The sequence below is a fragment of the Chanos chanos genome, chromosome 4, assembly GCF_902362185.1.
Source record: "Chanos chanos chromosome 4, fChaCha1.1, whole genome shotgun sequence".
NCBI classification, from domain to species: Eukaryota; Metazoa; Chordata; class Actinopteri; order Gonorynchiformes; family Chanidae; genus Chanos; species Chanos chanos.
In genome coordinates, this window is record NC_044498.1 from 20,890,668 (window position 1) to 20,913,710 (window position 23,043).

A 23,043-nucleotide genomic window follows, 5' to 3' on the forward strand; every position below is an offset into this window, starting at 1 on the left:
AAACAGGCCACAGATACACATATTCAATTCACATCCCACGGTGAGACTGGCATATGCTGTAAGTAATGTGATTGAAATAAAGAGGAAAGTAAGTGGAATACAAATGAAATAAAGCATTCCTCCAATCTAGCACAATTTACATTCATCACTTGTTAAACCCACTCCAAAAGAATGATGCGAAATGAAACGCAAATTCTTTGCACTGTCTGACAAAGTGCTTTGACCATTTTGTCCTAGTTCTTCCAGTGCAAACAGATTAATATTTTCTATGACCTATATGAAGTCTCGTCCTTACCCGCAAAGCATGTTCAATGGGAATTCCCGTTTCCATCAGTTTCAAATCTAGTACAGGGCATAAAACAGGTTGGACCAAGAAAAAGTCCAAAGAGGTATGCAGTATGTGCTTTAAAGAACCGTGACACTAATGTACTATGTAGGGAAAAAACGCCCAACATAGCACTTAAATAGCATTTTAATTGAATTAGGCCCGTTGTTTTAGCCCGGTGGTGGCAATTTTGAGTGGATGACAGGGTAAACCATTAAAGTGGAACTGCCTTGGTGAAAGTGCCCAGGAAGGTTAATTGACCTAAGCTCTTAAGTAGCACACCCTCCCCACCAACCATCACCACAGACCCCTTACACCAGCCCGACTGATGGGGACTAATCCGACCAGCTGGTGCTGTGGTCAGTACAGGCATATTCACATCCACACACACACACACACACACACAAACACACACACACGTCAATGAATGACACAAATAAAATATGAGCACATTCACTTATATGAATCCATGTGTATACACACAGCCTCAAGGATAAGACTTAACATAGTGGCCATGAGTCCACACACACACACACACACACACATATTCTCATCACAGACACACACACACACACACAAAAAGGAACACACACATTCTCATCACAGACAGACAGACAGACACACACACACAGACACACACACACACAAACACACATAAACATGAATTATTCCTCATGGCCTCGCCCCATGAAACAGCAGCTGTGAGGATTTACTTGCCTTCACATGCTGAATTTGCTGTATGTGTGTGTGTGTGTGTGTGTGTGTGTGTGTGTCTGCGGGGTGTACATCCTGGGGCTTGCTGTGGGTAGGGGTGCAGGGGAGGGCCACGGAGGCAAGGCACTCAACTGGACACAATCCACCTTAATCGGCCCTGGAATGTAAAGCTCGGAAACATACCAAGAGCCCATGTTCAGGCCACTCAGTGGAAAATGGCATGTGGACAAAGAAGCATATTTGTGTGGCGTGGGATTTGTGTTATTCTTAAAGCTCTTGTGTTCTTACTGTGTTCTGCACTGTTCTGATATGACAGCGATCAGAAGGGTCATGAGAAGATCGCTGCCCAGTTCCAGTTCTAGGGGTCAATAAAACAGAATTCAGTGCCTTTCTTGTACAAACTAATCAAGGTGTTGGTGACTGGTTGTTTAGCTGAGTTGTGTTAGTCCTGAGTCAGGGCAAAAAAAAAAAAGTGCAGTTCTGAGATTCTAAAGACAAAAAAATTACAAAACATTACCATCGCCATTACATATTAGCACTAATTTTTAGGCTATTGTCTAAAAGTCTCTTCACAGTCACATAAATCCTCATTAATGTTATTGTCATGCCATTTTTTTTCTCAGTCTAATGTAATGTTCAGTTCCAATTCAAAATGAATGTAAATGCCTGAGTCAGAGAATTATTCAATCCTGTACAAAATGAGAGCCAAAATCCAACAAATCACTATAACTAAAGCTTACAAAGTAACAGGAGTTACCTTTCTTAAATAGAGACTTTTATTTTCAATTGAATCACTTTCAACATAGGTTAGAGTTTCCCAAACAATTCCAGTCAAAGCACAGTACATATAGCAGTCCCATTTCTACTCCTATTTATTTATTAATGCTCTCACTCCTGCAAGTCAAACAACATTCACCATCAGCGTACTGCTCAGTGTTAAAATTAGATACTACTCTAGTAGGAGTGGGCACAATCTTCCTCTCCATCAAGAATGGGAGTTAAAGCTAAAAAAAAAAAAATCTAGTCCATAAAAGTGATTTAGAAGCGCCAATAATTCCTCAGTACCAGATTGAAGTGCCCCTGATATGTGCACTCAGTCTGTAAACTGGACTGTTGAGGAGGTGGGATTTCTGAAGCTTTCCTGGAAGGACTGTGTTAGGAGTCAAGATGTGAAAGCAAGTAAACATTTTTTTGTTCCCCTGTACGTTTTCATGGCATCGTCTGTCACACAAACAACCTTACATTTGCTTTTATTTTCAATCTTTCAAACTATAGGACTTACACACATATATTTATGAGTTCTCCTAAAACCCTCATTTAACAGTCAGAAGTTTGCTCGTAACTCAACGTGACCCCTCTAGTGTTAACTGTATGCATTGAGAGAGATCTGGGTCGTACCAGCAAGACTCTGAGGAGGGCAGAGGGGAGTTACCATGGCGACACGGCAGACAAAAGGTCTGCTTAAAAACTAATGCAATATATTCCTTCAGTATAAAACTGCAGCGCTCTTATGGAATTTTGAATTTTGGCTGTTTATTATCACCTTAAAACTGCTAAAAAATTAAAACAATGTGTTTGCACTATGAATCAAAACATTACACACTTCAATTATTTCAGAAATTTTAGTTTTATATTTCCTAACTATCTGAGAGTTTTTAAGTACATCTGATCTCTCCTAATTCAAAATTTTCAATTCTCAAAGTCAATTTTAATTGAATACGAGGCCCTCAGACTCTTGACCATGGTTGAAATGAGTGTTGGGTTGTCTAAGAGATTGGCATATGGTCAGGTAGACACACACTCAAACACATGCTGACAGCAGAGCATGCTGGGTCTGTCAGAACTCTCAGGACGGACACGTATCTGTTGACATCCAGCTTTTGACAAGCACTGACACAACCCATCGGAAAAACAGTGTGAGATCTATTCCAGAACATTCTAAGGCAGAAATACATAATGCGGGTCAATTGCTTGAAGGCAGCTGTAGCATACAAGGTATTTACTCGTAAACGCTCAAAATTTAACAGCCTCTTCCTTTACTTTTCTTGATGGAACTTTTTTTAAAATTCCTTTTTATCCATTTTCAATTCATAACACATAAAGATAATAACAATATCTCATAATTATATCTGACATCAAAGTGATAAGTAGATTTATTTTGAATTAAGAGAATAATTATATTCATTATAAACGTACAATTATTAAAAATACTGTATTACATTTACTTTTATATGCCTTAAAAATTAATATTCTTATTGAAAGAAATTTATGATTAGTAGCTATATTGGAGAAATATTTTTGGAATAGTCATAAAAAAAAATGCTATTGTCTGTAACCGAACCTGTAAACCTGATCATGCTGAGCGAATTATGATGCATTGCCACAAAATCGTAGCTACTGAGGTAACGTACGCTTTCTCTTTTCGGGAGAGGGCAGGTGCGGGATATGCATATGCAGTACAATGAAAGACATACTTGGTGTATAAAAAAAAACACGGACTAAAACTTCTGAGAGAGAGAGAGAGAGAGAGAGCGAGAGAGAGAGAGAGAGAGAGAGAGAGAGAGAGATGGGGGGGCACAAAAGCCCTCTCGTTGTCACAGCCCGAGAAAGTGCCCTAACAGGTGTGTTTTTGTTCTCTGCCTCTGTGTACCCTAGCCTTATTCCACCTGTTGCCCCAGTGGAATATTCTCTCCTACAGGCAGCCCCCCTGCGGCCAGGCTACACGCACAGTGCTCGCTCCTCGAAGCCGGCACAAAAATAGTGACCTCTGAAACTTGTCAGCACCACAGTATAATATTCTGGTCAGTTTAAACACACGTTTACTGACACGCTTATTACACTGACAGATTTTAGAGCAATGCAGGATGTCAAGTTGTCAAAACCACTAAGACAATCATATACAACCAGAAAACTCAGACAAATCCCCTGAAATTCTGAAACTTTGCAGCCACTCAATAAACGACGAAAAAACGACAATATGACAATGTTGTGTTGATGTGGAAAAAGACGGGGAAAAATTACGTCGTAAACATGGTAACACTCAGATTAAAAAGAAAGATAATAAAGTGGTAACTACACTAAAGACTGACTCTGAGACATGCGAATTCTCACAACTACAAATTTAAACTACGTTAAACAGTTGTCGGAATTACGTCTCTGAAAAGAAAGACAGTGTAACACAGAAACGTAGTATTGTTGTTGTTGTTGTTGTTGTTGCTGCTGCTGCTGTTGTTGTCCTATTCTTTCCGAAGGTTTGACAGCACGACAAACCCACCTGTACATATTAGTGGAAAACTGCCCAAATCCTTTTAGAATATGGCTTTTGCAACAAATGAATTTCTGTCAAGAAATACCTCTTTAATCGACCAAGTATTACCATGCTCTTGATAATTTCAATAGCGTAAACACCTTAAAAGATGCGCGCTAATATTTTACTGCGTGCCAATGACGTTATTACTTTCCAAAAAAAGTTCCGGCTGAAACGCAGGAAGTCACTACAGCGCAGGATAAAGATTGTTGGAATTCTGAGAAAAACATTTTTCAGAATTTTTAAATACCTTGCCGTTGTAGGCAGTAATCAATAAAAGACAAGTTCACCTTAGAGCGGGCTGCACTTTTAGCCTATACTATATTAGTTCTACGAGTAACCTACCGCGAATAAGAAACTTGAACGAAAGGCTGGGTGAGTATTGATTTTAGAAGAAGATCATAGATGAATATTTAGGTAATACGACCGTTATCTCAAATACACACTTACCTCTCAAAAGAAAGTTTATCACAATGTCTTGGGTGACCGGCCCTTTGAATTTTGGGACGAGGTTTTGCGCCCAAACTAGAGTATATTTTGTTCCTTTTTCTATGTTGTCAGAAGCGCGAAGAAGGCTGGAATTTCAGGAATTAGCTGTGGTATGATATGAAGGCTGCTCAGGAGAAAGACGAAAGGAAAGAGAGAGGCAGGACCGACCAGGCAGCGCGTAGCGAGGGAGGGGGTATTCAAGGGGAGGGTCCGGTCGGAAAAGGAAAAGAAGCAGTCTTGGTCAAGGGAAAAGGAAATTGCTGTGAGAGACATTGGGTCGTAGATTGTCAGTTCTTGTTATGGAAGAATCATCAGACAGAGATAAGTTCCATCGCTGAAGTTAAGAGGTCCGACCACACAATGAATTATTTAAACTGTATTCAGTCTTGTATGAGCGGTCATGTCAGTATCCCATCATAGAGAAACTTGATGAGAAAGTTATATTATGCTGTATGCATATATACATGGTTTAGTCACTTATAAGGAACATAACTTAGGAAGTGTAATAACTGATTTATTTAATATGGATCAAAACTCTGTCCAGTTTGCATCATTAAGTGGTCGGTTTATTCTTTTCGGTTCTCATGCTGTTATATCTGTATGACAGATAAAACAAACATACGCACATATTTTAATGCCACTTTTGTTTCCACTATAATGCATTAATTGGTGCAGAGCCCCCCAGTGGATGATTAGGGTATTGTAATAAGATAAATCTCCGGTCTATTTCCCCTTAGCGCACCGGTCATTACTATGTGCACGTAGCCCACTAAAAAGTTAGTTGATTAGTTTAAAAGCGATGTCCATACCTGAGAAGTCCATATGGACACACATTTTGAGATGCCCCTTGTTGTTGTTGTTGTTGTCTGCTTGTTTGTTTTGAGTAGTAATTCGGAGAGGTAGCCTGTGTAAAGGCATGAACTTGATACGATTTTTACTGCTGAGTGATATTTCAGTGACAGTGCGTGTGTGTATGGGTGTGTGCTTGTGTGTGTGTGTGTGTTCTTTATCATGATGGCAGAATAGCAAACACAAAAGATGAAGAAACCTCAAAAGTGATTGAAGAGCGCTTGTGTTTTTCTCTGTTTAACTGTTTTGAATGGAAAAGATTGAAACTTAAACAATATATGTAATGTGAACTTCAGCGAATTTCCCTTGTTAAAATAAAAACACCCCTTGAACATATGTCAGAGCTATGCAGAGCAATTTAATTCAGATAGCTAAAATATTTCACCTACATCCATAATCAAGACCTTATTTTTACACCAAGTAAGCTTTTGTGTCTTGGTAGAATCTGTTTATCTCTCCAAAAGACCTAAGGTTTTATAATCAGCTCTTTTTTTGGTATCACTACACCCATACAAAGGACCTATCCAGAAATCAGCTTCATGAGTGCATCCGTTAAGAGCAGTGTATTCCCAAGCCAAACAACCTGTAGGAATTTTCAAAATATACTATCTGTAAAAATTTTCATGAATGACATAAATTCCATTGCAAGGTCATTTTTGGCAGTATTAATCTTTTACACATAGTCCAGGTCATTTCAAATCGAGTTCTGTTGGGAGCAAAGTGCCTCAGTAACATTCACTGTGACGTTTTGTAAAACGCACAAGCACTTAAAATTTGACACCTCTCAAAAGATTAACTATGTCTAAATATCTCCAGCATGCTAAATGTCCTTCTACTGGACAAAAATAAACATTAATGGCTCCACTTCCATTTGATTTTTTTGTCCCATCATTTTGACAGCACTTAAAGAAAGCAACAAATTACTTTATCCCAATCACCATCTACAACAGAGTATTCAAGAGCTGGTGTGATTTTTGTTATAACAGCTCATACATGATCCTGTGCCCCTTGTCTACCAGGGTTTGCTGAGTATTTGAACTGTGAAGGAACATTACACACACACACACGCACACACACACACACACACACACACACACACACATATATATATATATATATATATATATATATATATATATATATATATATATATACATATGTGTGTGTGTGTGTGTGTGTGTGTGTGTGTGTGTGTGTGTGTATATGTATATATATATATAGACTCATAGAATACGTTGATGAACACTCATTATCAGTGGGCACAGTAGTTTCTTATTGAAAAAAAATCACTTTATTTAATACAGTTTCATTGCATTTTTTGAACTCATATAAAAGATCAATTTAGTGGTGTTCTTGTGATGACCTAACTTCAGATGCTGGGTGGATTGTACATTTTTGCCATTTTCATTTCACTTCAAATTCAGGTCCCAACATAAGCAATAAATCACAGTGGTATATTTCTCATTAACCCAAATCTCAAGTTTGAAAGACACTATGATAAATAATAGTCTATAACAAACTACAAGAGATTTTATTTTGCCTTGATTTGAAGAGAACATTTAAGGATGAATTTCTTTTCCTAAAAAGGATATAAATTAATTTATAGCCTCCTGTTTCAGAAGAAGTTGTACTCTATTACAAAAGAAAGCTTAAAAAAAAAGGTTTGAAATGTGAAAAGAAAACTGTACAGAAAACGTTCAGTTTTGGCCCCACGAGCAACATGTTTGATCAAGCTTTTATTTGTGTCTAATATGTTTTGGGGGTTAAATGTACATAGGGAAATGGAGATTTCACACTAGAACAACCTATTTTGGAGGCCGTGACTTTTATATGTCCACACATTCTCAAATTCCTTGCTGAGTTCATGGTTTTCTTTTCCCCCTCCTTGCATGGAAATGAGTCTTGAGGCTCCCTTGTTCCTCTGACTCTCCTAGAGTTTGTTTGGCCAGCTGCACTGGTATGCCTGAACTACCTTTCTTCACTCTCTCAAAGCAGGTGCTAATCATCACTTTTTGGAGAGAAATTTCATTTTATTTCCTGTGAAAACAAAGCAAACATATGGAATTTGATTTAATCAAGTACAGTGATTTATGACAAGATGTGACAGGGAGTCAGGTTATTGTCTGTATTATTTTTAGCATTGATATTAATGGTTTTGATTTCACCCAGGGTTTGGTTCCTTACCTAGACCTTTGAGGAATTTGTTGACCCCTCGGTTCTCGCTCCCTGGCAGGGAATCTAGGTAGTCTTGGGCCCTAACCTCAAATAGTCCTACATCAAGACAAAATATTGTCAGTATTTACTGCCCATCACAACTAATGCACATACAGTGTAATCACAATCAGAAGGTGAGACATTATCCCTAATAACAACAGAAATCATGCTAAACTATGCAATTAAAACCTATGAGTTAAGTTCCCGTGTTGTGTAAGGAACGAGGTAAATGGTACCTCTGAGACCCTGCCTGCGTAGCTCTCTCTCCTGCACAAACCCGGCAAACATCTGGGTCTCCATGAACACCTCCAGGAAACGACGCAGGCTCTTAGAGGAGACGGCCTTACGAAAGGCCTCGCGCTGAAATGAAGAGGGTGTGGGCGAGGAGGAGGAGGAGGCTGAGTTCGTATCATCTTCACGATCTCCGCCCCCCATGAACAGGGAATAGTGGCCGACCATTTCCACGAAGAAACGCACAAAAGCCTCAGACACCGCGGTGCTGAGAGAGCATTGCTCTAATAGGAGAGAGGTCAGAGAGAGAATACATCACAGGTCATGTTCAAAAGAGATGAGCACACCTACAGAGAACTATGATTAAATGACGTGGTACAACTGAATTTCAGTTATGGACATGATGTCTTACGGAATATCCACATCCAAAGTATTCTGGTACTGTGCTAACCATTTGAAATTTAGGGATGTCCATTACTATTCTATTAGTATATATTAGCAGCTAATAAAGCAATATAAGAACAGTCGAGCTTGGAACACAAATTTTTCTAAAGTGTATTCTGGAGTACAAGACTAGAAAATAATCTTAAAGTAATCCAGTAGATCACTGTGCACTGGTGGACAACATACCATTTGTGAGATCTCCTTTGTCACTGGCCAGCTCTTTCCTTTTCTCCAGAACATGTTCTAATGCAGACTGAAGTTTATGGGGAAGGATGGAGTCTTCATCATCAAGCTGAGCAAAGAAAAATGTTTTTTGGGGATAAGTGGTGATATCTGTACTTGGTTTTACATTTTTTGGTATATTTGGTATATATGATATAATCAGTGCTTGATATAATAGATTATTAAAACAACTGAATCAACGACGTGTTCCTATTTGTCTTATGTTCACAATGGTATAAATTAACGGAGACCTTAACGCATACATTAGATTAAAAGCATGACGCTGAGAGTGTAGCTAAGAGTACCTGTCTGAGGAAACGACTGTTGCCAAGGTCGACCACCAGGACCTGTGGGGAGAGTTTGAGAGAGAATGATATCATTTTCCTGTCAGTGTGGCAGTCTCAGCTCTTTTCCGACAGTACCATTGTTAGACAGAGGAAAGGGTCAGGGCGCAGTGGTAACAGTGTCAATGTGACACATAAAGTCCACCTGAATAGGAAATGTTCAAAGGAAATATAAAAAAAGGAACTGCCTTTTGAACTTGCCTCAGAACCACACTACACTGTTCTCTACGTGTGTCTGCGAAGTTATTTATAGATAAATTCCCAGAGTTCTCACATTTTATGGTAGTCCTCCCTTTTCCTCTGCTTACTGTGACAAACTGCATGTAGCAAAAATGGAAAATGCAAGTAAAAAAGACAAATCTAGAGATGTTGATGAACTTTCAGTGGAAATTTTATGTAACCTTAGTTCAGAGTGTCTATGTTGCATCACCATCTTACATAAAAACAAAATAAGGACAAGAGAATGAATAGCACAGACAGTCTGTGAAAATGTAGTACTTTTTCAGTTTTTACTCATTGAGCTTCAATGTTAACCCATGACAAAGTTTAAATGTCAAAACTGACACTAGCCTACACTGTTACAGACAGCTGACCAGCTAGAACACTGCTTCCCAAATTCTCCCGCTGCTGTGCACCCATTTTTAACTTTCAACTACCAGTACATACTGAAAGTGAGTTCTGATAAGATTTTATTGGTTAATGTGTCATTTACGAACAAAACAACGGGCAGTTTTAAAATACCAGATCACTGAAATGATAGAGGACAGACGCATTGAGAGAAACGGATGACGATCATCCAAAAACTGTTCAATTAACCAATAAGGAAATTGTTTAAATAATATGAACCGGCTAAATGTTTCAGGCCCTGTTCAAAGCTTGGATATGTCATACCTCCTCAATGGGCAGCTCTTTGAGGCGGGGCAGGGAGCTGGACAACAGACCCACGATGAAGGGCGTGGGGGTACACACGATGTCCATCATGGAGGGAGGCAACACGGGAATGTAGGTGTGTTGCCAGGTAAAAGGATAGAGCAGGGCCACCACTGCATGGCAACACTGCGACAGTGTACTGTGTGAAGAGAGAAGAGATAGTGAGAGAAAGGAGAAAGAAAAGGAGAAGATTAACATCACAATTTTGGCTGTTTTCACACTCACAGAATTGACTATAGAATACAAGTCATGATATTGCCTTTCCCCCTGCTCACAAAGGTCTCTATGTCGATCATTGTAAAGTACTAATCTAAAAAAATTATTTGAAAGAAGCCTATGTCATTTACTCTTTTTTTAACCTCATTGTTGGAATAATGGGTCTGTTAAAATTCAACATTTGCCCCTTGAGTATATTGTAGTATGTTATAGCTTTTTACACCACAAGGTGGCGATAAGGAACAATTCAGCCCTCTGTGACTTCTGTGGTGCATCTTGAGTGTTATTTCATGGTGCTGTGCAAGGAAGTGAAGAAAAATAGCATGGGCCGCAGAATTTCTTCATCTGTGTCAAAAAATAGCCATTTGAAATGAATGTACAAAATGTGAGTTTTGGCGATGGATAAACAGGCCTTGCAGACATGTGGTAATTTACCTCAGTTATCAATTTATGTTCAATGAATATTTTTTATAGTAGAGATGAGTTTCTGTTGAAGCAGGTACAGTGCAATGACCTTTCACCCTTATTGAAATATTGTATCTGTCTACATACTATGGAGCCATTGAGAGAGAAAGGTGTAAAAGGGATCCGAGAAAAGATTTCTGCTGTCGCAAGTTTCAGAGCACTTGTCAAAACCTTGGGGAAGGAGGACACTGTGTTGTTGTTTACCAAGACCCTACACAGCTCTAAGTTCAAATGTCTTTCTTCTGCGCTAAAGCTGTCTCTGGCCTCCGACATCTTTTTCCAAAGAAAAATGATTGTTCCCAAGGCGACTGTATAACACAACAGCATTTTTTCCATAACTGTCTTTCACTGTGAAAAAGATTCCACGCACATCCTCTCTCTCTCTCTCTCTCTCTCTCTCTCTTTCTCCCGTTATATGGTCATAGGCTCTCTTACTCCCCTTTTCAACGTATTGGTCACATGTCTGTGCAGTTGTGCAGTTGAGAGATGCTGAGAGAAATACTGGGGAAAGAAAAATTCAGTTTCAAATTTGGTATAGCCTTTGACTTTGCCCATATCAGTACAAGCACTCTGATGTGAATACGGTCTTGTTGTGACAAAAAAAACTTAAGATCATAGATCCCTTGGCAGATAGCCACGGTAACTCACACGAGCGTTTGCTTTTTCTCTAATTTTCTGCCAACTGCAAATTACCCGTGCAAAACCTCAAAGCAAAAACCCACATAAGTCTGAGTGTGCACAGACACTCAGAACCCTTCCCTCACTTCTACTGCATCTGTTCTGCTCTCCTCAAGCTCTCAGTTCATCAAATTACATAATATCCTCGGAGGAGAGCACTCTGTGGGGCATACTCGGAACAAAACACAACCAGTTCCATTTTCAACCCTCTCGGTAACCCAGTTAAAAGGTCCAAAAAAAAAAAAGAAACTCACCTGAGTTTGTCTGCAGTGAAAATGACCCTACGCTCCAGCAGAAGCGAAGCAAAGACACGCAGGAGAAGACGCAGACTGAGGGAGGAGAAGAGACACTCAAAGTCGACATGCTCCAGACGAGAGTCAGAGGGCCTGCACAATTCTATCACCTGGGATGGCAGAAAGGAGAGGTTTGCGAGTGTTACCGGTACGATCTAAAGAAGGGCAACCTTTCAGCCACACGTAGACCGTAATTGCTGTGTTATAGTTAAACAGGTTGCGAGCAAAGCTGTTGGCTTTCAAAATCAACTGGGATGTTATGAGCATTGTATGTACTGTAACATTGTTCATTGTTTTCATGTCATTCTTGTGATCTGTTGCCAAGTAACATTCATAACATTCATGACAGCCTGACGTTATATTTGTTGTGAGGTTGATGATAATAACTTTGAAAATTTAAACAATTTAGTGTTATTACAAAACTCAGAACAGATATCACAGCGTTTATCAAGTTCTGAAAGTGATGTCATTTTTTTAGTTTTTAATGATCAGATACATCAGATAGCTTACTGAAATTTAGATACTGTACTAAGGTCCAAGATATTAATTTACTCTCAGATTTTAACCTCATGAACAAAAGAGAGAGAAATTAAGACATTTTTTACACTCTACTGCTTGCACAGGGCATGTGTACACACCTCAGTGCCTGAGCCTGGTAGAAAGTTCTTTACTGTGATGGTTCTTCCAGGAGCAGGGAAAGGGGCTTCCATGATCCCTCTCATGAACGGCTGAACAAGCGCTGGAGAAATGGCCCTCCGCTTCTCCACTTCGTCGAGAATCTAAACACACGCGCGCACACACACACGCACACATCAAACACACACACATGAATCACGCATAAACAGATCACAAACATATGCGCCCAATAAGTGACAGACACAGACACTTGTTAAGAACAAGTATAATTAATAGATTATTAATTTGGTAGACCTCATCTTTAAACTAACTTAACTCAATGCAGCATTGAATATATGTTAAGATTTATCCAAATGCTAACACTGAAATGCTCTAACACAACTATCCATTAACATCTGCTCTATGACTTAACATCTGTTAGTTAGTTCAAAACTTACACAAAAAACACAAACATTTTTATACATTGGCACAAAACCCATCGGATTGACCAGATGTGAGAACCATGGACCAAAATGAGTTCTTATTACAGGGAGCCTTGATTTCGTTGAGTTAACCACATATGCCTGGGCCCATGGGCATCTCTACGGGATTGGGTCGAGCTTCAACCCAGTATGGTAAAGTGGTGTGGGTGGGTAGGTAGCGTATTTTTTGTGATCCTCCTCCATATGTAGGGTGGTGGTAGTGTGTGGACGTACCTTCGAGAAGAGATCGAAACAGCCGAGTCGGCTTACGATGCAGTAAACCTCTGGTAACCGTCTTCCTTTGCCACTGGGCTGTGGATGTAAACAGGGCACGTAAGCTAAAATCTGTTCTTCCTACAGTTTTATTTAATCACCATAAAACAAGCAAGATCGCACTAGAATGGATGTTAAGTTATGGGCTCTTATATTCACAAAAAAATTTTAAGTGAGTCTATCAATCAGTCAAAAACCTTATGAGTATTTAGTACCATTAACTGAGACTGTGTTGAGTGACATTATGAACTGAGCACTTATTAAAGAACGTTGTTCTCTATGTGTGGCTCAAGCTAAACAAAGACAGTAAATACCAGTGGAAGTTGAGCAAAAGACATGACCCACAGAAGGACCCTCCTCTCTAAAATTCTTCACAAAAAAAAAAAAAAACTCAACCGCTCCACGCCTTTCTGCTGTCAAACAACTAATTCAGCACAACAGCAAAAAAAGAGCATAGCCGAAGGGCTTACCAGTAATCGTCTGCAGTAACCAAAACGTCGACTTCCATCCTCTCCGGTTAATACAAATGAGAATGTCTCACTGTATGGGCAAAAAAAGAGGTTTAGAGAACATCTTTCAAAAGCTCCAGGGAGAACTTGTTGAAAAGAGAGAAATGTCATTAGTTTGTGGATTATGACACCACATGATAGCAACCATAACCCTGCCACTGGGACCCTGAGGGTACACTCACACATCTGAAGAAGCTCTCAAACCCAGATGCTGCTTGAAAATAATGTTTCTTTGCCTGTGTGGTCATGAGCAAGCAGGCTAAAGGACGCTCTGTCTGTTTGTCTGAGAGAACCTTTATCTTAAGCTTACATTCCACATGGTGGACTCATTATCACCTATCACCTGGAGAAACGAACTGTCACTATGGCAAACAGTCATAGCTTTTCAAAAAAAACTGAGCTTAAAAAATGCACGCATTCATCCATATATAAGACACTGGACCTGTTTAACATTCAACTGGATTGCGAAAAATGATTAATTGAATTAACTTAACCATTGGATTGTGGCATTGATACTATGAGAATGTGAATACCTTATGATTTTAAAATTCAATGTTATATAGGGAGGAATGTGAAGCCCATTTTCCAGTACATCTAATGGCATTGTTTTGCAAATGCATGGATGCCCAGGTATGTTATAATATATAATACAAATACATAATTAGCTGAATATTAGCCGAGTATTACCTGGGAAAGCTGTCAACAGGTGCCCAGTCCTTAGCATCAGGGAAACAGAACTGGGGAATAACTTTCAACTGGTCTTCAGTCTCTCTCATGAACTTAAAACTTCTCTCCAGCTGATGACGAAGGACAAGAATATTAGCACAGCATCAAACAAACCGACCAATCACTGACACAATTATTCTTAAACAACAGTTTGAGTGCTACTCTCTACACTGGACTCTACAGGAAGTCATCTTTTATCAACTCTCTTTACAGGTACCTGCAGTTACCATATGTCATGGTTTCTTATGCTGTTATAGTATAGTTTTACAGGACCATCACCATCACCAAACACATAACAAAACAAAAACTATGTCTCACCCAGTCATAGTACTGTACAAAGTTATTTTGTAAGCCTGTTACACACAGATATACTCCCCATCCTATATTTACCACTCATATGCAGAAATATCATATGAATATTTCAAAGACAAAACAAAAAATCCTGACCACACATCAGCCTTTATACACCGCAGTGACCTCATAATAATTTACCCCTTTCCTCTCACTGACTTATGACTGAGCACAGGATCCTGTAGATAATACCTTTAAGGGGAACTGTTGAGTAACTTCGGGCAGATACGGTGCCCCTGCTTTAGCCTTGTGGAGTGCCACTACCAAAAAATACTCAAACAGCTTGCGCTCCTGCAGATCCATGAGGTCTCGCTCTAGTGTGCGGTATCGACTTGTCTGCTTCAGCATGGACTGAACCGACACCAGTCTCTGACTATGAGCTGTGGAGGACAACAGGAGTCAGGCAAACAAACTGCCAATCAGACACTTAGTTCCCTATATCGTATCAACAAAATCACTGTTAATTGTGTCTGTTTAATTCTGTACTTACACAGAGCAAATTCATCAGTGCTGAATTAACATGTATATAGGAATTAACACTAAGGTTGTATATAGGGCTGTACATCGACTTATATATGTGCTCTCAGTGTCAATTTAATGCTTTCAGTGTTAATTTAATATTGGTGAATTTGCTGTGTGCTTGGTTACTTTTTAAATATTTTAGTGATTTTTTTTTTATTTTTATTTTTATTTTTTTTTTACCTTTCAGCTTCTCTTCAGTGTCACTTTCTGACTCACTGTTTTCGTCTGTCACTGTGTAAGGGAATAAAAGGAGAGGTAAGCATAAGACAATTTGTAATGCAGGTTGTAATGCCACTATAAGTTTAGACCCTTGGTGTGCATGTGGATTTAATAAAGCAGCATAGCTGTACCATCCTCCCCCTAATGGTTCAAACATAACTGACCCAAAAAATGTAATTGTGGCCCATAAAGATAAGTGGACACATATGAGGTAGGTGTTCCTTTTAAAAGAATTCATGCCTGAGTCATCGAACACTGCAACGCATATTGCATCAGGTAAGCTTATTACTCCCAAGGATTTTTTGAATGGACCAAATACAGACCTCGGCCTGAGCTGGACTCAGTAGATTGGGAGACTCTTTTCATCCTTTTCTTTCCCCTCCTAGCCTCAAAGATGGCATTGATCTTCAGTACCATCTGTGTATAAAAAGCAGACAGCAACTTTCTATTTAAAAAAAAAAAAAAAGAATTTTTATTCAAATAAAGAACTTTCATTCAAAGAGCCTCTCTGAGCCCTTCGCAGTGAAGACCTAAGCTGGAAACGTCTCTTTTTCTCCTGTCCCTGTGGCGTGAAAGCATTCTTCAACTATAAATCAGCAGGGGCCGCTAAACCTGCTGCTCCGTGACTGTACCTTTGGGATTTTCCTGCGTCTGCGGTTGTAAGGGTCTCCGGAGAGACAGGGAGTGTCATCAGGACTGCTGGGAGTGGAAGGAGGACTGATTCGGGAAGGTGAGGCGATGCCCCCCTCTCGGTTATTCTTGCGTAGATCTGGAAGTTTGAAGCTGCGGCGCTCTGAGTTCTGCCTGAAGAAGCCAGGCTTAGACGAAAGCTGTCAAGAGTCACGACAGAGAGAGAAATGTCAAGCAGAAATAAATGAGAATGAATTTGATTATCCTCAGTCTTTCAGGCCCATGACAATGATATATGATGAGATCAAATAACTTTATTTTCCATAGAGAATATTTAAAAAAAAAAAAAGTCAAGTACCTTGGTTGGAGTGTCAGGTGTGGGTGAGGAAGGTGACAGAGGAAGAGGACACTTATTCCCAAGACAACGACTTTCCAATTCAATGTCTTCATATGGGTTTTCCTTTGATGGAGGGTCTGCAGAAAAAGGGACTTAAGTCAAACTAAATGCACTCACGTTGGAAACATCCAAAGCTTCATGCATTTTTGACAGCAGGGTAAATAATAGCACTAAATCCTGTATTATCACAGCTTTAAAGGTCACTGAAATCTGCAATTGCATGGCATCGTGTTGAGTAGAAGATTCTCTGGCTATTTATTGTTACTTTCTCTGTGTCACGTGACACCCATTCAACCCAATTCTTTCCACTAAAACTTTCCAAAGGATTCTGCCTGACGTGATGTTTTTATTTTGCTCGTTTTCTTTTTTGTCCTTTCACTCCAGATGTTTGAGATTTTGCCAAAAGGAGCTATAAAAGCTAGCGTCATTAGGGATGATTGCAACAATGACTCTGCAAAGATATAGAGAAGAAGCTATTCTCCACACCACGCTGGCTAATGCTTGCTGTTTGAGCTCCCCCTTCAACATGGATTAATCTGCCAGATGCAACATGTAGGAGGAGGACATGAGTCTAGTACATCCTGTTCCAATGCACACAAAGCAACTGGGAAACACACTGTTTGTGCCCTATAAAGGAATTATTTTCAGGCTTCATTTTGCTTAAACTTGATATCGCAGACCTGTCAGACAGGATAACTGAAGCTGAAAGAACTGGAGATATATTGGGTTTTGAAGCACAGCAACTGTGTGTTTCAAAGTTTAATCCTATCGTCTTATCTGTGCCTACTCGCCATTTCCAGTTAACTATTGACATGAGCATTGTTTCCCAGAAACTCAGAGTTAAGTGCTCCAAGTTGAAAATGATGTTGGTTTATAATGAAATATGAGCCATTACCTGTTTGTACTACTATACGCTTTGAGAGTCTTCTCTTTTTCAAGATTCCTTGTCAAGTTTAAGCTCTTATATTAAATCAGCACTGAATCACAAGCCCTCTTGCCTATGATTCAAAATGCAGCCACAAATACTTTTAAATATACTGTAAAGTCATCTCTTCAGTTCTGATGCTTTTTTCATTATTTTATCATTACATTTGCATTGGAGGTGACAAACAGTACCTAAAATGACTTCAGTAACCTCCTGTAGAAATACAGACTGTTGCAAATTAGTTCTAGAGGCCTCTTGTGACTGGCCCCCTGAAGCTAAGCCTCTGGGTCCAGATCTCACTGTGTTATTGTGATTTCAGTGGGGGTAAATCAAACAGTTGGGAAAACTGTGCATCAATATAAATTAAAACAAATGCTTACCGGTAAGATAACTACAGATACCTACTTTTTTCTGCTATGTCATATTTTACTCGACTTACAGTGCTAATGCCGGTGATTATGTCCTGTTTATCAAAACTGAGACTTAAGCATTTGGGCTGAGGTTCCTCAAATCCAGTCTTGTTGTTTCGCTGGTTTTCACAGTAACCAGTATCCCAGCAACGTTGAGGTCTACGGTCATGGAATGTACACACCTGTTTCCCAGGTAAAATCAGCCCCTGATTATAAGGTGAAGGCAAAACCAGCAGGTCCCCTGACCTCAAGCCCAGATTTGGGCAACCTCAGAGCAGCCATTACAGTGTTATAGTACAACATTTTAAATTACATAAACAGAATAACATAGACAAGTTGACCTTTTCTAGTTATTGTTTGTGCGTATGGGAAACAATGAGTGTGCACTGGCATACGATTAGTCATTAATTATTGCACAACAACACAAAAGACTATTCAGGATGTATTTCTCTGTGATTATTAAGCTATTAAGAAGTACAAACTTCCCACATCCACTGTGTCATTTCCAACTCCCACGTTAGCCCTTTGTGGTTCACTGTTGGGTGTGTTACCTATGATATCCTCATAGATGTTCTCCTCAGATAAAGTGCGTGTAAGGCTCAGCTTGGACTGTGCATACCAATCCACCCGACAGCCCTCTGTGAACGACTGTAACAGGTCCTCAAACTCATAAGACTTTCTGCAAATTCAGCAAGCACACAGAAAACCAAAGTGAGTAATACAGAGACTTGAGCGGTTTGGCTCAATCACATATCCAATGATATTTATACAAACCAAACATGGGACGAACTTTAGCATGAATTATTTTGCCTTTTTGGATCAAGCAAAGGTGTTGTAGTGTGTGGTTAAAGAATAAATATGCACAGGATATGTTGACCTCAAGGACCAAGCTGAAGTCGCCCTGTTGAGCAAGGAATAAGTAAGGCCTACAGGAAATTGAACGAGCTTAAAGGTTTGTTGTGCTAACATTAGACTGTACACCTGACTGAAAGTTGTGTAATCACAACAGTTAAGTTAGAGGGGAAAAAAAATCATACAAGCCCAATGGCTTCCAATGGAGTAAGAACCTCCAACTGCTTATATATATATAAATGGCCTGAAATCTATGGTTTGTCCCAGACAAACCAGACACTAATAACAACAAAGAAGCCTCTGTGGACCTTCAGTTGTAAAGACATGGGCATCCTTGAACAACCTTTGCTCGAGGATTAATACAAATTACTTGCCTTAGCTGGTTATGTTTCCACTTCAGTGCTGTTTAACAGATTCACTTGGAGGAGAGACTACATTAAATCAAATGGTGAACACCCGTTTTCAGTCTGGTTGTCTTTGTTCTTATTCTAACTTACTAAAACTGCCACATATGGTATGGTATGTAACAGAGTGAAAAGTTGCACAAACCAGTGGTGATTACAGAACCAAAATAGATCCCAAAATTACTAACATCAGTATTTATTACAAATATATAGTCTCACTGTAAAGTGTGTGTAAATACAAAAATGATAGAAAATCTGTCTCTATAAAAACTAAAATCAACAAGTATGTTGTTTCATAAGGTGGTCAGAGGCCCCAACAAGACATTTGGAAATGCAGTGATTGACATGTTTATGACCACATATGGTTTATGTAACAACAAATGGGTAATTTGTGAAGATCAAACGGAATACTTCTCATGGAGCTTCCTAAACCTTGCATATTTTGATCACATGACATTAACCATGGTCCATGGTCAACTGAACAAACAGACTGAGTAAAGCATGCAGTCTCTCCCTAAAGGATTTCTTATGTTATCACAACAGACTTTACCTGTTACTGCTGTCTCTGGCTCGTTCTGCCCAGGGTCTCCGACAGACACCCGGTGGGGGGCAGGAAGGCAGGGGTGGAGGAGGTATCGAGGGCAAGGGAGGCAGGTTTCTCTTCCCTTTAAATGACGCTTGAGTCGACCCAGGGGTGGATGCCAGGTTGTGATGCTGGAAGGTGCGTTGGGGCTTTGGCAGGGGATTGATGGAAGGCACACCAGGCTCTGTGTAGACATTTTCAGGGTCACCTTCCCGCTTACGCCTGCCTCCAGCAGACCTCACCACATCTAGTGTCCCAAAAATGGGTTCTGCAGCTCTCCTCTCTGCCTCCTCTTGTTCCTCTTTGGATGGAGGACAGAAATAGTTGCCAGGTAAGACAAGGGAAGCCTTGGTGGGAGATTCCTTCATGGCTTGCTCAAGTTTCTTAATGTGGGTCAAAACCGACTTCTTGTCCTGGGTTGTTTCTGGCATTTTGGCCCAATGCACCTTGTCTGCTCTCAACTCTTTTTCTTTTGTGCAACTTTCCAGGGATTTTGGTTGTGAATCTCCAAGCCTTCCCCCATTTTCCTTCCCACAGTCCTGTCTCTCCCAGCTGAAAAGTCTTTTGCTGTCTGTTCTATGGATCTCTGTGCTTTTGACATCCTTTTTCATCAAAATTTCAGTTTCTTTCTGTTGTCCCGTCATCTGTGGAGAAGACCCGGGAGTCTCTGTTTTGCCTTCCCATTGGGAGATCTTGTCTCTAATGCTGGCACTACTCCTCAGTGGCATAGGGGTCTTGGAGAATTTGTTACAGCCTACCAGGCCGTTCTCAATGCCACCTGTGTCTGCAGATGGAGATCTTTTGTGGGTTAGCATGGTGGCCCCCACTAGGCTGTCGCTAAGGTTGTCCAGGGACGTGAGTGGGGTCTTGTTGTCCCCGTCCCTGCAAAAGTCTGGCCTCTGGGGGACCACTGATGGTGTCTCCCCAAGTGTCAAGCCACAACACTGGAGCCTGCAAATATAAGAGGTCCATTATTAAACCAATACATCACCCGGCACCAGGCTATTACAAGCATCTCTCAGAGAGGTAAAAGTGGCAATAATCTAACACTTATTTCCTTTCTTGCTGAAAAAAAACCCCCACTGAATTAAAATGGTGCTATTATGACCACGCTGTGCTTTGGGCATCAAATTTATATTCGTTTGAAACTGAGACACTTGGGCCCTCTCTGTTATTTCTGGTTGCAATGGGACAAAAAAGCCAAGCTGTCCACAGTAAGGGCAAAGGTCACAGGACAGACGTGCATCTTTTTCTTTCTTTAATTGGCTCTGTAAATAAATACTGGCTTGAACTTCAGCCAGCTCATCAATTCATTTTGTTTCAATAAACAAATGGAGGAAATGTGAACTCGGCAACTTTTCATGTCATTCCTCCTCCATTTGAAAAGTCAAGCAGTGTTGTTTTGGAAAGCTTTCAGGAAACTGTATATACAGTCTTCTTCACAGTTCAACACATTTTCATCACATGTTTCCAAATCATGGCAACTTCAGGATTACTAACTGTGCCTCTCAGAAAGGTAAAAAAAAAAAAAAAGATTTAGTAAATTACTGGGTTTTATAAGATGTTTTTCCCCAAGTTGAGGTTGGAGCATCGGCAGTAGAGAGGAAAAACTAGGTCAAACTACAAATACTGAGGGGAAAAAAAAAGTAGGGGAGTGTGGAGGAGGAACAGACAAGAGAGGAGGGGGTGGTCAATGATGTCCTCCCTCTCCCCACAGGGGGCAAAGCCTATTTGGTTTTAAAAAAAGGAGAAAAAAAGTCAAACTAGGAGTAGAAGTTGTAGGATGGCAGTATTATATGCTTGGAAAATGGTGACAGAACTTTCCGGCACAGATTAGTTTAGAATGAAATAAGAAAAAAAGAGGAGAATATGGAAAGGGGAAGTAAACGGCGTCTATCCTTTTTCTTTGCCTATGTTTGCTAACGATTTTTACGTTATCATGGTACAAGATGGAACATAAATCTTAATTGCACAAAATCACCAAATTATTTAGCAAATAGAGAGAGGCATGTAAAACCATGTAAATAATTATCTCTAGCTACAACATGTCCTAAATCAAACTCTTGATATCATATTTGGTGTATCTTATCTTGACCTTATGTAAACATCTCAACTGAATCGAAAAAATAAAAATGTTTCTGACTGAGGTAAGTTCTGTGCTGAGATAAAGACAGGTCTATTAACTGCATTAGTGAACCTAGTACCATGGTGCAGTCAAGGTGACAAGCATATGTGTATGCGTATTTGTGTGTGTGTGTGTGTTTGTCTGTATAAGAATGTGTAGTGGAGACAGTCAGACACATGGCAAGTGTTTACGGTCAAACATTCCTCAAGTGTGGTCAACTGTGGCTTGAATCCTTGCCAGGTCTTGGCAAGAAGTCATACAATGGCAGAAAGTTCCGGTAGAAAAGAGAAGGATATGTGGACGAAAAGCAGGCCTTTTTAAGTGTTTCAGGTAAAAATCCTACCAATATATCAAATAGGAAGAAGGACCATAACAAAAAGCCTTAGGCTGCATTTCATTTTGTTGAGGTGTCTTTTGGAAGAGCTTTCACTAAGCACTGTGTTGTATAGTCCAGTTTGTTTTGTACTTTCTGCTGGAATGTAAACTTGACAGCGTTAATCTGCAGTACTCAGTAGCACTCAACAAATTTTCTGTGCAAAAACACATAAAACCTTCCTAAGATTTATGCCCTCATTCAGTCATGTCTAAACACAAATGCAACAAGAGTGTCATGAAAACAAATACTGTGTCTTAATTTACTGTTCAAATTCATGGACATCAATAGAGCTGTATGATTTTATACTTACCCGTTTACTGATTGGTAGATACGGTTTTCGGTGTCTGTACAGAGCAGTAGTGCTCTACCACCAGTCATGGTGCTAGCAGCTGGCATCCTGAACAGACAGACACAAAAATCAGAGCTCAGACAGAACTTCATCAGAACAGGCATCATAAATTTAAAAAAGCTTCATAAATACACTTTGCATGGTCAAAGAGACAGACAAACCAAAATACCAAGACTGAAAGAGACATGAGGCGACAAACAGAAACACACACACACAAATGCACACACACACACACACACACAGATACAGTAAGAGAAACATTTAGCGTAAAACACAACCAGCTGTTCTGGTGTCATGTGACATGCCTGCATAGACAGATGTGTACAATAACGTTTGGTCACGCACAGACAACCATACTGATAATTACACAGATATACAGAGGGTAAAAGCAGACAAACAGGAAAACAAACACATTGTTATAATTTGAAAATATGTCCATCATTCGAGCAGAAATATCAGTAGATAGTGAAACATGGCATGAATATGAGATATTACATCACAAGTCTTCCTTGTATGTCTTTTGGTGTCATTTTGAATCTCAGTGAGCCATGTGTAATAGTATGACTTTGACCAC

The 23,043-nt window shown here is 39.8% G+C and overlaps 1 protein-coding gene across 1 annotated transcript in view; it reads right to left on the minus strand.

Moving 5' to 3' along the window:
• Positions 1 to 7,330: 7,330 nt before the first annotated feature.
• si:dkey-82f1.1 (DENN domain-containing protein 2A) overlaps positions 7,331 to 23,043 on the minus strand; it is a 29,328-nt gene continuing 13,615 nt past the window's right edge. Inside the window, exons 2-20 of the mRNA XM_030771108.1 lie at positions 22,431 to 22,517; positions 19,587 to 20,570; positions 18,332 to 18,459; positions 16,407 to 16,522; positions 16,051 to 16,248; positions 15,742 to 15,835; positions 15,380 to 15,430; positions 14,870 to 15,057; positions 14,288 to 14,397; positions 13,562 to 13,631; positions 13,053 to 13,130; positions 12,360 to 12,500; positions 11,683 to 11,831; positions 10,031 to 10,208; positions 9,101 to 9,142; positions 8,760 to 8,865; positions 8,135 to 8,413; positions 7,869 to 7,955; positions 7,331 to 7,721 (exon numbers count right to left, since the gene is read on the minus strand). Coding sequence (XP_030626968.1) covers positions 7,690 to 7,721; positions 7,869 to 7,955; positions 8,135 to 8,413; positions 8,760 to 8,865; positions 9,101 to 9,142; positions 10,031 to 10,208; positions 11,683 to 11,831; positions 12,360 to 12,500; positions 13,053 to 13,130; positions 13,562 to 13,631; positions 14,288 to 14,397; positions 14,870 to 15,057; positions 15,380 to 15,430; positions 15,742 to 15,835; positions 16,051 to 16,248; positions 16,407 to 16,522; positions 18,332 to 18,459; positions 19,587 to 20,570; positions 22,431 to 22,516 — 3,117 coding nt within the window. The 5' untranslated portion in view covers position 22,517 and the 3' untranslated portion in view covers positions 7,331 to 7,689. The remainder of the gene's footprint in view (positions 7,722 to 7,868; positions 7,956 to 8,134; positions 8,414 to 8,759; positions 8,866 to 9,100; positions 9,143 to 10,030; positions 10,209 to 11,682; positions 11,832 to 12,359; positions 12,501 to 13,052; positions 13,131 to 13,561; positions 13,632 to 14,287; positions 14,398 to 14,869; positions 15,058 to 15,379; positions 15,431 to 15,741; positions 15,836 to 16,050; positions 16,249 to 16,406; positions 16,523 to 18,331; positions 18,460 to 19,586; positions 20,571 to 22,430; positions 22,518 to 23,043) is intronic.